The sequence below is a fragment of the Falco peregrinus genome, chromosome Z, assembly GCF_023634155.1.
Source record: "Falco peregrinus isolate bFalPer1 chromosome Z, bFalPer1.pri, whole genome shotgun sequence".
NCBI classification, from domain to species: domain Eukaryota; kingdom Metazoa; phylum Chordata; class Aves; order Falconiformes; family Falconidae; genus Falco; species Falco peregrinus.
This window is the reverse complement of record NC_073739.1, coordinates 10,967,388-10,984,711: the sequence shown is the minus strand read 5'-3', so window position 1 is coordinate 10,984,711 and position 17,324 is coordinate 10,967,388. Positions and strand designations below refer to the sequence as shown.

The 17,324-nt window shown below is 41.0% G+C and overlaps 1 protein-coding gene across 2 annotated transcripts in view; it reads right to left on the bottom strand.

Annotated features, from left to right (window-relative positions):
- The window catches only part of PALM2AKAP2 (PALM2 and AKAP2 fusion), a 274,650-nt gene that overhangs the window by 105,444 nt on the left and 151,882 nt on the right, over positions 1 to 17,324 (bottom strand). For both annotated transcript variants that reach the window (XM_055790889.1, XM_055790890.1), the window contains one exon: positions 8,242 to 8,324. In XM_055790889.1, the coding sequence (XP_055646864.1) occupies positions 8,242 to 8,324 (83 nt within the window). The remainder of the gene's footprint in view (positions 1 to 8,241; positions 8,325 to 17,324) is intronic.

The following is a 17,324-nucleotide window of genomic DNA, read 5'->3' as shown; positions in this document are numbered from 1 at the left end:
GATATGCCAAGCACATTTTTAACATTTATAACATGAAATGCAGTCCTGAAAGGTGATGCCTGATTTGGTAGCCTCCACACTGAATTTCACTGAGTATGAAAAATCAGTTTTGCTTGGGATGCAGATTTTTAAGTGCTTAGATTAACTGTCAGAAATTTTGTGATTAGACTCGTTTTCCTTTCCTTGTGGTTCCGAGTATTTCTCTAACTGCAGAATAGCATGCAAATGAGCTGGATGAAGGAATGCACTGGCTTGCAGTAGTGCGTGTGAGATGAAAATGGTACTTCTGTGTATTCTCTGTGCATTTATAAAACTAATGAATGCAGAGATACATCAGTCAGCAGAAGAGCTATGGGAAGTTTGGAGGTCATGTTCATAAATGCTTTATATTCAGTATGGGGATGAAATGTTGAGTGTTATAAAAGCAGGGAGCTGCTGGTAGGGAACTGACTGGAGATCCATGTTCTGTTCCTGCCATTGCTGATGACCTGTGATGTGACTGAAGGCAAATCACTTCCCCTTTATTTGTCTATGTGTGTTGATGAGACAGGGACTGCCTGTTAGTGGGTGTTTGTAGAACGTAATGGGACCTCAGCTGTGGTTAGGGAGTTCATGCACTAAGGTAGTATGAACTTTAAAATTATTTTCTTAAGTTATTCAGCTGACTAACAGACTCATTTACACATCTCTATTATGTGGTGGAGTAGCTTGGCAAGATTTCTATGGGCACCTAGCTACATGACTAATCTCATTGACTTAAACGTGACTCCTTGAGTGAGTAATGTTTTAGTACTGGATCCATAAACTGTTCTAGTCATCATCAGCTTACAAACTATGTGTGTAGCCTTGCCAGCACTTACCACACAGTGTAGTGTATTTTACTGCAAGCAGTTCTGTCACAGATATAATATCCAGTAGTAACTGTTTCTGTAATCTACACCCACACGAAGAAGTTACTCTGTTCTGTAACTGCAACAACAGCCGAGTTTCACTGACATCGTGTTCTCTTTGGTTCATGGAAACTGTTAGTTCCCCTTAACAATAAATCCGAAGAAGTAGTCAGTACCTGTGATGCTGTGAGGAGGAATGTTTTTTTATTGCAGCTTGTGAGGATACAACCGCATAAGTGACTCACAGCTCTCCCTCCTTCTTGTGGAAAATGCGGTCATTACAAATCTGGAACTGTAAGGTTTCGCTTAAAACTCTTTACAGTCTTACTCCAACTAATGTTTCTGTTTTGATTACACCTGTCTTATCTTAGTCTTTTTGTACCCTCTTCCACAATAGCCCCTGTTTCTTTCCCCTGCTGTGGGCTTTGTGTTCTCCTTTCATCTGTTCCTTTCCCTCAGCGCAGAAAAAAATCCCTTTCAGTAGTATCCCTCTTTTATTCTACAAATCCCTCTTTCAAGTATGCTTCATCAATAACATCCACATAAGGCAGTCCTGAAAGATGGCTTGCCTGTGTCCAGCTTGTCTGATTGAGCCTGAACATCCGCAGGGGCAGGGAGCATATTTCTATATATTTCCTGAATTACTGCATGCATAGGAAGAGCCATATAAATATAGCACTACTTTTTTACCACAGCATTACGTATTCAACATTTATATCAACTGCTGGGGCAGGATAATCACATACTACAGTACTTCAACAACTATGTACAGTTGCATATTCCTCCAACCAAACAGGCACAGCAAAAGAGGCTTAAAAAACGACAATTATTTCAGAAATAGGGAACCTCTGTAACTCTTCTGAACAACACTTGAATGGCATATTCTTACAAAGAGCATTTGTTTGTGAACTAAAAAGCTTGATCCAAAGCTCAATGGAGACTCTTCCAATGCATTCAATGAGCGTTGGATTAAGTCCTTCCTGAGGAACAGATGCAGGGTTTTATTCACTACCACTAGAACAATAAAAATGACAAGACAAAGAACAAAGTTTTCTACAGAGTATAAAGCAGTGTTGCCCTGCAGCAGCTTAAATATGTTAGGCTCTATAGTTAATGTCCTGTAGAGTTAGCAAAATTGTTTGTGTAGCCCATTCACAAAATAGACGGTGCAGAAATGTTTAAATATCTACACATGAACACCCACAGTATTGAATTTCTTAGTACTTGCAAGGACTGAGTTATAAATGTAACTACAAATTGCAGTTGTGCAAACAAAGATAACACAGAAATAGTTTGCTGCCATTGATCATCAAGACTATGATGGAAAAAAGAGGCTGGAAATTTTTTATGCTATAGTTCTCAGGTGGATCCAAAGTGTTTACTGAGACCTCGACTAAAGGCAGGCTTTCCTTTAGTAAGTTTATCTCATTTAACATAATGATTTCTTATCTGGCTGGTAGATGTTATCAAAATGTAAGCAATAATGAGTGTTAAGGAGCAGAGACATTTGCCCCTGCAGGAAAAACTGGGGCCAGAGTCACCCCAGGAAAAAAAGTCTGACAAGGGAGATGATAAGCAGCTGTGTGAGACACAAGAGACTAGATTGAAGTAAAAGGGGCAGCAAATGAGAAGAGCAATTAGCAGAAACTAAGCCACATGCAACCTGGGACTTGCACCAGAAGCAAAGTATGAAGGGAATCTGATCAGAGGCTTTCAAGATGTCTGGGTAGACCTTGTAAAGAGATCTAGTGGGAGAGGGAGAGTGAAAGCAGCAGTCAAAACAGGCTGTTCTTTTGAAACATCTGCATGTAAAAAGTGGAAATTGGGAAAGCAGCCTGTATTAGAAGAGGCTGCAGTCATAACAAAAAAGACCCTTGTGATGAATATGTGGAAAGAAATGTGGATTTTGAAAGACCTGAGGAACTGACAGGGTCTGGTGGGAGGAAGTGTGATGAGCAGAGAAGGACCTTACACAAAACTTTTTATACCATGAAAGAAAGAAGAGAATCAAAACCTGACAAATAATAATACATACAACTGTTTCTGTATCCATTAAAAATAATCCCATTTAAATTTTGGTAACTTTTTCAGCTAATGAGTAGCAGCCTCCGAAACAAGTCAGTGTTCTTAAATCCTGCACATTTAATTACCAGGTAAAGCCAACACAGTTCTTACTCCAGTTCCAAACATTAACTAAATGCAGAAAGGCACAATTTGTCACGCCATCTTTTTCTGGAGGGTTGCCACAGGTTTGCTTTGACAATTATGGAGAAGAGAAATCCTTCTGTCTTTGCTTTTACTCCCACACGGGGAACCCTATCAGCCTCCAGGGACTGAAATCCCTACTACATAGAACAGTAAGACCCTCTTGCCATATGCCTAACATCTCCGCCTTTATGTTGCTACAGCCTTAGTGAGAGGTCCTGAAAATTCTTGATACCTTCTGAGTTTTGTATGTTGAAGTACAAATCTTCAGCAGTTAACCTGCCTTTTCCACACATTTTAACTGAGCCCTCCCTATATTCAAGGCTAGATGCTCGTTCCTTCCAGCATAATTGCAATGGTGTTAAATGCCTCCAACTGGCATGTGTCATTTGCTGCAGGGTGGATGGCAATACTAGAAATGACTGAGAAAACCAAGCCTACCTGAAAGTCCTCAGGAAGTCAGAGAAGTGGATAATATTCAGAGAAGAAATTCTTAGCCTCATGACAAAATGCTTTTTCCCTCTCCAACAACACAATCACAGTTTCTTAAAGATATGTCTCTTTCTTGAGTTAGGAAGGGAACAGGCCCACTGATGAAACCTGTGGCCAGTCTGAAGGACTGGCTGTCCCTGCACTATGCTGAGCTCTTAGCTTCACTGCCTTTTCTGACCTTCAAAAGTGAAATCAAGGCAAAATGAAACTAATGAGATGACAAGACAAGCTGTTTATAGGCTTGCTAATTAAAAATACACAGTATTCTGTATGGAAATCCAATTCTGCACTACAAAATTGCTGTGCATTTTAAAGTCTAACTCACATGGTTGGAGCAGGGAGTCTTATTTGTCTTTGGATATGAAGACAGATGGACGTGTTTTACACAGGCACCGCAGCTTGACCGTCTTGTTACTTTGCTTCGACAGTTTCCTTGCAGAGCCACAGAAATAAAATCACAATGACGGAGGTCAAACATAATGTCTGTGATCACTTTGAATGACTGAAGATCCTCTGGCTTCCCTGACCAATGTTGCCTGCCTTGGTCATGATACAAAGACACACCTGAGGGCAATTAGCAGAGACCATAACTGGAAATGACCTCTTAACTGTGTGCTGTGACATGCGGTTCAGTAACCCAGATGAATCCCCCTCTCCATTACCCAGCCCAGCTCCACTGACTTCAGCATGAGGTGAACTGTGGCCAGGAACAGGGATGGAGAGTGCGGCCTGGGAAACCAGTGATGAAAGCTGGCAGGAGTCAACTGGGGAAAACGTCAGCTGCAGAAAATAAATTATTTTACTCCTTGAAACTGGATTGTACCTTGCCTTGGATTTTTGCTGCCTATCTGTCTCTGAATTGCAATAGTGTCCCTCCGTGGGTGGCATGGCAGCAAGACATGTCCTAAACTGCCTGAAAAGTCAGGGAGGAGGTGATATATGGCTATCCAGGCTGACACTCCAAAAGATGACCAGGCAATTTTGCTGCCTGGCCTCACAAGCTTCATATACATACACTGTACAGAAAAAGCATCTCCCTTTTAAACCGCTCCAGAGTGCTGAAAACATCAAAGCATCCATCATTCTGAGTTATCTGTAAAGTTTTTTGCCACAATGCATTTATGGCAGCAGGAAAATGAGGAGGATGAGGGGAAGGGGTTGTATCCTGGATCATTTGAATTTTTTTGTTGTTGTTTTTAAGCAGCTGCCCAGTAAAATTAATTAATCTTTCTAGAGATTCCTGGACTCACTTAGGTTCTTCTGTTATACAATCTTTCATAGAACCAATGAAAGAGTAAATGGTAGTTCTATATCTCTGATAAAACATTCCAGCAAAATAGCAGCATCTTTTTGACTGCAAGACAACTTTTTTTCAGCCTACTGCTGATCCTTTTATGGCCATAAAAATTTTGCTGAAATTAGAAGTTGTCCACCAAGATAATCTCCCAGCCTCCTGTACAGTAGTGTTGCAGAGAAGCCAAATGGTGTATATGTACATCTTCTTCCTTGTTACTAATCTGCAGTAATGATGGTGGGAAAATAAAGAAAAACAGCTGCAGTTTGTGCTACTCCCACACACACGTGTTCTCCTTTTTGCGCAAAAGCTGCAAAAATGGCTCAATAATAGAGTATGCGGTATTCTGAACCTGCACTCCAAAAAGAGCTGCAGGCATAACAGGATGTGTTTTCAATGTAACAATGCAACAAATTCTATTTAGAAAAGAATGAAAACACATTAAAAAATCCAAGATTATTCATAAACTTTGGCTTGTTCAACGGTCGGTCCAGTTTGGCTAGTTCTGAGGACTTTGCCTTTTGGGAGAACCATATTTTTCCTTTCTTGTAAGGCAGATTATTACTTTGCTTCATGACTAGGATCAAGTGTTAACATTCATTTATTGATCCATATCCTATCTTCACTGGTTGTGGATGTCATTACCTATTAGATATAAGAATATTTTATACTGTATTGAAACCTATGCAATTACCATTGACTTGAACCATACAGTCTGGACGTAGGGGTAGCTGATTTCTTGTTTGTTAAAGCTGAAGGGAACTTTGTGATGGGTCTAGGTCTCCACTTGGAGAAAGTAGGCTGTTGAAAATAACAGAGATATGTGGATTCCTGTTTCCTGATTTCTGTTGAGAATCTTTCTCTTGGTATCATAAAAAAAAAATAAAATAATTGCAACTAAGTCTGAGTAGATTCTTTCCAGAGTTAATCTAAAACTGATGGTTTTCTTATATGAAAATTACGTTGCCCATCTGAATGTTCAGCAATAGAAAGGACAATAGTTTTATGTTTGTCTCTCTTAGCAAATACAAGCTCAGATGAGCTTATATCCAGCTGCCTCATAGAGTTTGCCTCCAATACCAGGCTTCTCCCTTCTACAAACTGTTAGCAAGTTATTACAGAAAATTTCAAGGCTTTTTCATATGCTGTGACTAAATTAATTTTCTTCCATGCTGGTAAGGAGACTTTCATGGACTTTATTGACTTTCCTGTGCTAGCACTTTGCTGATTCTGCTCATGCTGCATCAACGGTAGCACTGAGTCAGCCTCCCTCTTACAATGTTCTACCATTAAACCTCCTCCTTCAGAAGGGGGTGTGTGTGTGATTATTAAAAATATGAGACCTCTTTTTTAAAACCAAGGAGAAAACAATGCTAAGTCAGATTTTCTTCTGTATGCTGTTACACTCCCAAGCACTGGAAGTACTGTGTTATTAAAACAAACTGCATTCCACAGTCATTGAACCTTTTTTCCTCTCTTCCTTGAGTATGACCTTAACTTAAGCCAGAGAAAGTTAGGGACTGATTAAACTCTAGCTCAGAGCCTTCACAGCCATCCTACAGGTCCTGCTTGCAAAAGATGACCTGCCACAAAGTGATTCTACACTGAGCAGAACACTGATAGCAACATGTACAAAATGTCTGGGAATGCTTGTGCAAGTCCATTCTCCAGCTGCAATCAGAATGATTTAAATATCTGATTTAATGTTAACATGAAAGTTTCATTTTGACAGTTTTGCATTATCAACTTGAACCTTACTGTTATTGTTTGTGTCGTAAATTATTTGCCTAAAGAAAGGTCACTGACAGATACCTGTGAAGACATGTTTATTTCCTGCTTTATATAGATTTAACCTTAAATTTGGTCATTGTTTTTAATAGCCAAGTGTATGAAATCCTTGCTATATTGTCATTCTAAATTATTAACCACATTTAGTCAGAATCATATTTGTTGTTTATCAGCAGATCTGTTTCATTATTTTTTTTCTTTAAGCAACAGTTGGTCCAGCGGTCCAGCCACTTTTAGATTTTATTAGCACTTAAATAAAAACTGTGGGAAAACTGGATTTTAAGAAACTTAGTAACTGTTTTTTAATGATAAATGAAACTAGTAAATATGATATGAAAAATCTAAGACAAGGTTTTCAAATCCTGCTTTACATTTACATTTTCTTCATTTAAAAAAGTTTCTGCAGATGCTGGCTTTAACTGATTAGTTACCATAGCCTTTAAGATCTTAAAGTTAGCTGATCTGAGCTTCTCACACCAGTTCTTACTCATAGGCCAGAAGAAGATATGAACTTGCTGCATTTTTATCTTTAAATGCTTCTCTAAATGAAAGAGTTAGTTATTAGGCTAAATTTAAGTAAGTGTAATTAAAGAAAAAAACCCTCTGCTTTTATAGAACTCTGAAATGTGCTTCATCAGTTTCATCTGAACCAGTTTAACAGCCTTGATTACTATTATAATTTAATTTAAATTAATGCAAAAGTTTAAAGTAAATTTAGGCATTAATATGGGCTATGTATATCCAAGTTTGCATCTTTATTTAAAAATCCAGTTTTTGATGAAAAGTTGTTGGAGAGGTCTTTAGCTTTTAACGTGGTTCTTTTTGTTGTTAGATATATGTGCTTCACTGTCAGCAGTGTCAGGAGTCCTGAAGATGAGCATCTTGGTCCTGCAGGAATTCTCTTGCTCATTGACTCCCTTTCCACTCCCAACATCTTACTGACAAATATATGTGCTGCTGTTAAGAACACCTGGCTACACACATTCACACCAGGAATGACAAAGAAAAAGGAATATCCCCATCACACCTTCTCCAGCAAAGCATCATGTTTCCATGCACCACCCAACCACACCAGGCAACCAGGTGAGGGTGACATCCCTCAGATGCTTGCCCTCATGCTGACAGCTGCTAGCCTGTGGGTTTCCAGCAGATGACAGGAGGTGGGGTAGCAGTAACCACAGAGAGGCCTGAGAAGAAGAGAATGTGCAAGGGAAGACATGCAGGGGATTGACTGATGAGGAAGAAGGACTGAGCACTGGTTTAACATCATCCTGCAGTGAGTTGCCAGGGTTATTTAATAAGACCTCCCAAGAGATGCACTTTTATTGAAGATCCTCCTAATCCCAGCTGTTGCATTGGGCTTTCAAATATTTAGGAGGAGACCCTGTGATAGTCAAGCAAATTCAGTTTACACCAACAGGGTCTGGTGTGCAAACTACTCCCACCACGACAACCTCCTTGCAGCTGAAGATGTGGCCCATCCCACCAAGTGCGAGGTGCCATCAAGCATTATGTCTGAGCACAGCATGGATCCCTGTGCTTCCCACAAGGATGCAGTGGGAGGAGACTTACCCCTGCACCCTCCTTGGCTTCGGGACTTTCACAGGAGCACGGTCCCAGCGGGTCCCTCGGCAACATATCCGATCCTCCTGTGCCTACAAAACCAAAGACATTTTATTGCCCATGGGGGAATACGCATGGCTGAGAGTCTGCTTTGCTTTGCTTGGATCCATTTCTACCAGCCACGCTTTGTTGCCAGCCTCATCAGCATTGTTAGAGAAAGCAGAAAGGGTACAAAAACAATGACTGAAAAACATCTTTGCCAGCTGGAGATAGCTTTGCATGCTGTGGAGAGGCAGCCACTGCTGGGAGAAAATGCAGTGGGTGCTTAGCAAGATAAGCATGCCATGGCGCAGGAAGGACATATTTAATTTCAGCCCCCACAGCAGCCATCCCTTTTCCTAGGGTGGTGCGCTGTGTCAGGGCTGGGGTTGTCCTGGTCCCTGATGGGGTGGTGGGATGGCCTCGGCTGCCAGGTCTGGCCTTGTCATCCCCCAGGGAGCACCCCAGGCACTGTTTGCTCTGTGCTTGCCTGTGTTGCTGTGCTGAAGGTATGCCTGTGCTCGCATCATCCCTGGGATGAGCTCATCCCATCTCAGGGAGAAGCCAGAGGATTTTTCAGCATTTCTGGGCATCCCAAGTGAAGGGTAACTAAAAGCATCTAGGACCCTAAATAGCATCTCATTAGTGAATTGAGAGCGGAGTAGAGGGGGAGAATCACCTCCCTCAACCTGCTGGCCATGCTTCTTATCATTACTTATGCAAAAGGATCTGTGCATCGGAGATGTCCTTTGCTTATTTGTTGCACCTGTGGAAAGTGGCACGTACTAATAGTGCTAGCTTCAGCTGTAGTGTACCTTTGGATACATGGAGGCACTGACTACACACCTGAATCTTTCTAAAAATATTGGCTGGTGGATTTTGTTGCTTTTTGGCAGCCTCACATAGACATCTTTTGCTGTGGGAGAATAATATGAAAATGTGTCAGTGCGACTTATGGGCCAAAATCATGTAGGTGCTTTTAACTTTTTCCAGGACAGGTTCTTTGGAGCTGATCCCTCCGCTTCCCACATGATGAACCACGGTGTCCATGTAGTCCACAGAGCCAATAGGTAGACTCCAGCAAGGTTTAAAGACTGCATTTACACCACTGGAAGTGCATAATAACAGAACTGGGACCTTTATTCCTTGTCGTGCTCTCAGCACTCTGGAGAAGTCCACAAATCCAGAAGTCTGACACTTGGCCACAGGATTGATTCCTCCTCTGCATTCTCATTCATCTTTGCTTGGGTTCCCCTAGAGCATTGCAGCTTTGGAACTGGTGCTGCAGAAAAGGCATCTAGTTTATTCTGCCCTGATTTATTTTTTCTATTGTTTTTTTCTTTCTTTCTAGTTCACTTTGCTAGTGTTATTCATGCTAATCTCAGGCCAAAAAGACCCTCCTCATTATATGTCTGTAAAGCATTTTAGCATAGTGGGCATCTGGTTGTCTCCTCATACCTATATGCTCTCCTGCTATTCAAATACAGATGTAAAATAGAGCTTTGTGCCTTTTTATACCATTTTGCTAAAGCGTCCCTTCATACTCAGGCCATTGTGCACCTTTTTCTGCAATGTATTTGGAATTGTGAAGCTTTCAGCATGTTGTCCTTGTGTGGATGTCTCTGCATTAGCAAGTAGCTGTGAAGTAGGGATGGCACAGAGAATGGGAGTAGTTGCTACTGACACCTCTAGATCTATATTGTACATATTTCCAGGATTTATTGTCAGGCTAGATTTAGTCTGATTCCCTGTGCTGAATGTTACCACAGTGTCAGAAGGAGTAGTACTTGATTAGAATATTTGTGTTTCCACTAGTGTCTGAAAAGTATTTCATGTGACCCTGCAGAAAAGTTTCTGGTGGTTTTCTCAAAAAGAACTCTTGCCTGCAACTCAACAGTCTCACCACATAGTGTGAATCACTTCACATCTCGACCAGTTGCAAATGTGGTTGAGGAAAGAGGGATGAGTTCACTAAAAATATACTACAGCTCTCTGCCAAACTGCTGATATATATACAGCCTATGCCCACCAAGAAAGAAATGTCTGGTGACTAGGATGCTAAATGGAGAGGTGGGTTGCCTGATTTCATACCTGTGTTACAATTAGCATTCTGCATAGCCCTTGATAAGTAATGATATTTATCTAAGTTGTCCACCTGTAAATGGTAATTCCCATTGGTGTGGCAACACCTGAAAGACTGAGAGCATTACAGCGGTAATACTTAACTGAAACAAAAGTAACGAAAGTACAAAGCCTATAAATTAACATACGTAAGAAAAGGATAAACTTCCCCCAAATCTCACAAACTTATAACTACCATAAGCCTGAACAGATGTCATCTCCACACTGTATTTGGTGTCAGGCCATATATGCTACAGCATTGGCCTCTAACTTGATCTTCAATGAGGACATAGCAACTATATAATCACCCTTGGATTAGAGAAAAAAAAAAATCCAAGCATGTTCACATCCATGGACATGTTGTAAAGGCTGCACATAGTACCAGTTCATGCTGCTATTAACACAGCTGAAGTTTTACATCTATCATTGTCTGTACAGCAACGATGAAGTAACTCAACCAGAACAGCTGCAGGGCAGCCCCATCAGCACTATTGGGGCTCAGTGGCTTTTCATCCATCTCTGTGCCTGCTAGCTTCACTTCTGTGTAGCGCTATGCTGACTTATTTGTTTCCTTTTATTTGCTGTTGATTTCAGCTGTGAATAGAGTTTGATGGATGACAGGAGTTTAACAATAAAGAGGACCAGACAATACAACAGGAATGAAGCTGAGCTAACAGTCTCTTTCCTTAAGAGACTTACCCATGCAGACTTGGGAGACAAACCGAGGTGCAGCTATAAGAAGGAATTTGGACTTTCAGCTTACCAGCATCAGCCAAAAGAGAAAGAAATGGATGTTGTCAGGACAGGAAGGATGAAATTTAACGGTAAGAGGCAGATGCCCAGTTCCTGGTGATGTAGCTGGCAGTGAAAGTGCAGAATATGGATGAAAAATAGAGGTACTGATGAGGGATCTGTTAAAACTGCTGTGCACACCCACTCATTGCTCTTAACAGACAAGGGGAAACTAGCAGTTCATTCTTGAATTAGGATTCTCCATGGTCAGCACTGTGACAGTGGGGAAAACACCTCTGCATTGCTTAGCAGTGACCTGGGGCAGTACACTCATCTCAAAGGTGCTTGCTTCATCCATCTCAGTCTGTCAACCCCTTTGGGTTTCTGCTCTACTTCTATAGGTCCTGGACAAAGCCAGGAAGCTAAGGTGCAATTCAGCTACCAAAGAATGTGAACTTTCTACAGGGGCCCACAACTCCTTTAGAAAATACTTCACGTGCAACAATACCCAGAAACCAAAGACTTAGGGTCTTAATTTTGCTATTTGTTTTAGCAACAGTTCACCATATAGATTCCATTGCTGTATTGTTAAGCTGGTGGGAAACAGCTTTGAGCCCTGTACCACACAACCATTAACACTGGAGTAGACTGTATCCATGTGAAACCTGGCAGCCTACATCCTCTGTCAAAAGAAACTGGTGCAGCAAAGGGGCAAACGGTAACATAAGAGGTGCTGAATCAGGGAACATCTTTAGGGTAAGATTTGTCTTCTCGGAGGAAAAGGTAGATAAAGCATTTATGACTATTCACCAGGAAAACTCCTGCAGTGATCAAATCATAGTAAATCAAGCCTTCTTCATGTCTCACACGATACTCACACTTGCTACAAAAGGTTAGGGCATAGTCAAATGTTCACTTGCAAGGCAGCTGGAGCAATTTAAGATTTATTACTCTCATCCACTGAGGCAGGTTGTCTGTGGGAGCACTTTTAGTGCTTTTCAGACTTCCTTTCAAGGAAGGTTGCACACATGTGCCAAAAGGACATGTTACTGCTCCCCATTTGGCCCTCTGCCTGCTGGAGGGTGCTGCCATATCAGATCTACCAGCTGGTCTGCTGCTCACCAGAGTGCATCCTGCTCTGTTCAGGCTGGAAGAAAACAGGCCAGCTCCAACCACATAAATCCTGGATCGTTACTAAGCTTGCATATTTGGTCTTGAACAGGTCAAAGAAGCAATTTATTAGAGCAAGTATTTTCACTTGACTTGAACCACAGAGATCCCTATGTTTCTCAGTCCAGTTTCTTTCAGCTACATGTAACTTGTCAATAAAAATGAAAGCCAAACCATGTCCTTGTGTTGCTATCTTGGCAGTGCCCCGCTGAGCCAGCAGACAGATGCCATGTTAAAGTACAAAGTAGAGTGTGCCACCAATTACTCCTGTGAATAATAAAAGTCCATTCAGAAAAAGAAAATCCTCAAAGAAGGAGAGGGGGAGGGGAAAAAAGAGACACAGTCTAGGAAAAAAAAAGACCTTTCAGCAAGAGTGCTGACATGTTTATTTACTGAACCACTAAATGGCTTGGTAGCTTCAGGGTATTCAGATTGGGAGAGGTCATGTATCAGGATGAAGACAAAGGCATTACTTAAGTGTTGAAGAAAACCACTCATTTATCTGTTTTTTTTGGCACTTACTTTTCCTCTAATATATGCTATGTTTAGGTATTGCAGCCTTGCTACATTTTGAAACAGTAAGGAATCTTTCTGATCTTTTTAACCATGCTTTGAAGGCTCACCTTGAAGTGCTAAGAAAATATTCTAGTCTTAGTTTCCAGAGAATCTTCAGTCTTAGAAAAACTATTATGAAGAGTGCTGTAGGTGCCACTTCTGTTGTGATGTGAGTTGTCTCTCTGACAGCAATTGGTCATTAAGAGCATAAGCTCATTTAATCTGTTTTTCTGCACCTGATAGCAGTTTTATTCACTGAGGTGGATGCACAGGTTATAGAGCTAATGGCACAATTCTCTTTTGCTGATTTATTTTTCTGTTCCAAATGATTAATCTTTTTCAGCTTTCACACTGTGATATAATTTGGAATTTGGACTTAAATACTAACAAGGCAAAAATCTCCCTGCTAGGGCTAGTAGGAGGGAAGTCACACCTGCTTATGCCCCACTAAAAAGGAGCCTTGGCTGGTGTCATTCCTCAGAGGGTGCTGGCCGGATTGTGGCCATGCCAGAAGCACGGTGTTGTGCCTGTACTAAAAATAGGTGTTGAAGGTTCAGTCTCCAAAATTCAGATGGACATTTTAGTTGCAGATGTAGCCTGACACCATTCTAGGAAACACCTAAACAGACTTGTGCTGTTTGGTTGCAGGTGGAGTAGTTAAAGCCATTGCAGATCTCCATCCCTAAGGTAGATTAGCTTTCTTTAGCTCAGTCAGGCTTTCAGGAGTGATTTGAACTAGCCCAGGCTAGCAATACTCTGAGATGGCTTTTGCATGCTTCAGTTGTGTGGAAAGTGTTGGCAGCTTGGGGAACAGTTATATCTTCAGCTATTCACTACAAGGTCATGTAACACCAGTGTCAAAAACTTGTCCCTTATTTGTTCTAATCAGGAATTCTTACCTACCAACATCATTTCTGGTGAGCAGCAGTGGTGAACTAATGTTGGTTCAGACTGTGCATGTATTTTCTCCCGGATTTAACTCTGGGTAAAACCCTTTCAATAGTAGCATAACTAAGCTGCAAGTGTTCTGTGAAGCTCACCATTTCTGCTATGAAGCAGGCAAAAGCCCTCAAAACATAACCTACAGATATTTTGCAATGAAATCTTAAGTATAGACCAGTCCTAAGGTGAAAGCTATTTTAAGAGATTGCAGTGTTACTTAGAAAATTGCTCCCAATCTCAGCAATCTTGTTCACAGTGAACAGTTCATGAAGAAATTGAGAGAGAAACACTGAAGTTTTTGGAGGAAAAAATGTCTGCAGGAAACAAGCTAAAACTCTGACATGAATTGGGAGGCATAAAAAAGCGAAAAATTGTGACTCTGGTTTCTCCTACTTGTAATACTTTGCCTTGGAGTACATTCTCTTGTTTGGAAATGCCAGGTAATAATTGTGATGTTCCATCATTAAAAGAGCAAACTGCCTCCTAGCTTTGCCTAGAGTTAGTTCCTGTATGTGGCAGCAGTGCAGCCAAACAATGAATTCATTGCCTTGCACAAGGGTTTAGAAATGGCAAAGAACTCCTTGAATGATATAGAGAAGGGAAGCACAAGTGACTCATGCAAATTCTTTTTAATCATGACATATTAAGCTCAACCATAGAAAGAAAGCAGAAGGTAGCAGAAAAATTATCTGCTGCCAATAACCATTTTTTGCCAGAAGAAAGAAAAGCCATCAGTTATACAAACAGTGCTGAAAATGCATGTCTGAAAAGCAGTCAGGGAGACAAATAGCTTGTGGTGCTCCACCTAGATGTTTTCTTGCCCCCAAGAAATGCATGTGCATAAATAACACAAAGATGAACTTCTAATCCTCTCAGCAGAGCCAACTGAGAGAGCTGCAGGAGCTGTGTCCCATTTCCTTAACTGCAAAGTAAGACAGTTTATCTCCTGTCTTCATCACACTAATCTTGCCCACACTGAAGCAGATGAGGCATATTTTTATGTCCTTTTCTGTTACCTGGAGTTAGACCTGTAGATGCATGTTCCGACAGTTGGGAGTGCTACAAGTATATGCAGAAGATGCTATGGATGCATCTCCAACAGTGATGTTATACATATCCAGTTGCACCTAATTTCCTCTGGTGGCTTTTAGCAGCAGGCAGGACGTTCTCTGTTAGTGGATGCTACTGCTGAAGTAAGTGGCCATGCCTTTGCAGTGCATCTGGTGGGGATGGGAGGAAAGCAATCTCCATTTTTCAGCAAACTGTGTCTTCAGATGACTCCTCCAGTTATGCTTGTCTGTTTTTCCTTGTGGTGAGGAACCAGTCTGGCTCAGCAAGGTATATCCTCATATGCATCAGAATGTATTACTTTGGAAGAGGAGGGACAATCATACACCTCTGACATTTAGCTGTAGGTAATAGTGTGCATATGAGAGAACCTATCACTGTCAATTTTCCTCTCACACCTCACAGTCTGCTTCAGGGGTGACATTTTGGATCTGGTTTTAATTATAATTTAAAAGGCTCACTGAAGGCGCAGTAGAAACAATTGAACCACACACATCCTAGTGGATTTAGGAATAAATAGTTATAGTTTATTCTAAGAAGCCTGCCAAAAAAGCCATATGGGAAGATTTTCACAGTTAACCCAGGAGTTAAACAGATAAAGCAAGGAGGTTTTACAGCATAAGACCCTGAAGAAGTATTTCAGTCCTTGGCAAGGCAAGAGAAAGACCCCTGAATAGACAGAGTGGGCTCATTTGCTTGATAAGATTGTAGCTGTTAAGGGCCAAACTGCAGTGAGGCATTCCTAGCCCAAACCATCTGGACTGGTCTAAGGTTAGACCACCAGTTTTGCATACCTTTGTGTTAAGATTGTACTGTCAGTTACGTTGAAGAGATGTGCAGTTTTTATATCAGACAAATTCGTATCAACACTCTATTGCCAAGCCAAAATTGCCAGGTTTTGCTTGACAGAAGATGGTATTAATTAATGCCTTGTCTCTATCTTCTTTTGTTGTAAAGAGTAATGTGCCAGGTATGGAAGAACCCACCTCAACCCTGCATTCGTACCAGACACATATGTTAGTGCAAATCCTATAAATTCTGCAACAGTGGAGTCAAATCTTGCTTTTCCCAGGGCAGGCACATGAGAGTTGAAAGGTACAGGTGAGCTGGTGTTACCATGGCATGATCCATGACACAGCTGGAAAGTCATGCAATCCATGAGAGTGGGCACTTTCAGGCCAGATATTTGGTTCCCCTAAAGCTGAGAGTAGATCTGTTATCTGCAAGAAGACATCCAGATCACTGAACAATGTTAGTAACTGTATAGTCAAAGTAAAATCACTGCTTGATGTAAGGTTGATATAATCTGAGTTTTAGCAAAAGGACTAGAGATAAGATCCAGACGTTTAAGGATGAAGACACCTGTCTTCATGTAAATTTAGCTGTGCTGCATGGTAATCAGTTTCAGTCATTTTGGAGGCAGTACTTAAAAAGTAAGTTACTGCTTAATTAGAGAAGATGCATCAGCCTCTGGCCTCTGTGGATAAGGTTGGCAATCTTAAAAAAATCACATATAATTAGAAAAAATTATAGTGTTTGCTTTCAAAATACTGTTTTCTCAAAAAAGCAAACTGACAGGCCAACATAATATCCAGATATAGTGTATCCTCCTCAGTTATTCACACATCACCTCCCCAGAATTAAAATAGGCAGTGAAATGTTTCATTTCCCAGACACAACATTCAAAAGAGTCATGACTTGTTGGTCTAAACTCCAGTGATGTGTCTTATCCAAGCCATATGCTTGAGGAGTTCAATAAAGAATTGCTTGGCTCTCGAAGTAAGAGAACAAGTGCTTTGAAAGCAAAAGCCAAACTAAAAAGAAAATATTTATTATTTTGGTGTCATGATATTGGGCTATATTTTGCACTTAAAAGGTTTAATGTTTAAGGAAAGATCACAAATTAATGTGCAACGCCAAATGGTCCACATCCATCACCTCCCAGCCAATACTTCAGGCATTATAAGAAGTATAACAAGCTGCGTTTCATAAGTACTTTTTGAGTCCTGCTGCACAGAAATGGGCTAACTGGATATAACTTTTCAGGCTGTCCCACACTTTGGGGACTCATGTAAAGATGGCATCCTGAAAATTAAAACCTGGATTCTGCCTGGGACTCTGACCAAACCTCCATATTAATAAACTTGACAGAAGATTAAAGAGGTGCTTTCTCTCTCTGCTTCCTAAATAATCACAGCCAGCCATGTATTTTCAAGTGGATCCTGGCTTTGTCCTCACCCAGTTCTTCAAAGTCACAACAGTTGCTTCTGAAAGCATGCCCTGCTGATGCAATGCAAAAACTCTGACTTGTGATTGTGGTATGCTAAACATGGCTCTTCAAGGGTAGAACAAACAGCTATGGCAGAATCCAGTCAGTCAGAAAATGCTCATCAACTTCGGCAGACTTGTGGAAATTATCAGCTGTTTTACTTAGTGCTATACTCTCAGCTTCTTGTCTGTCCCAT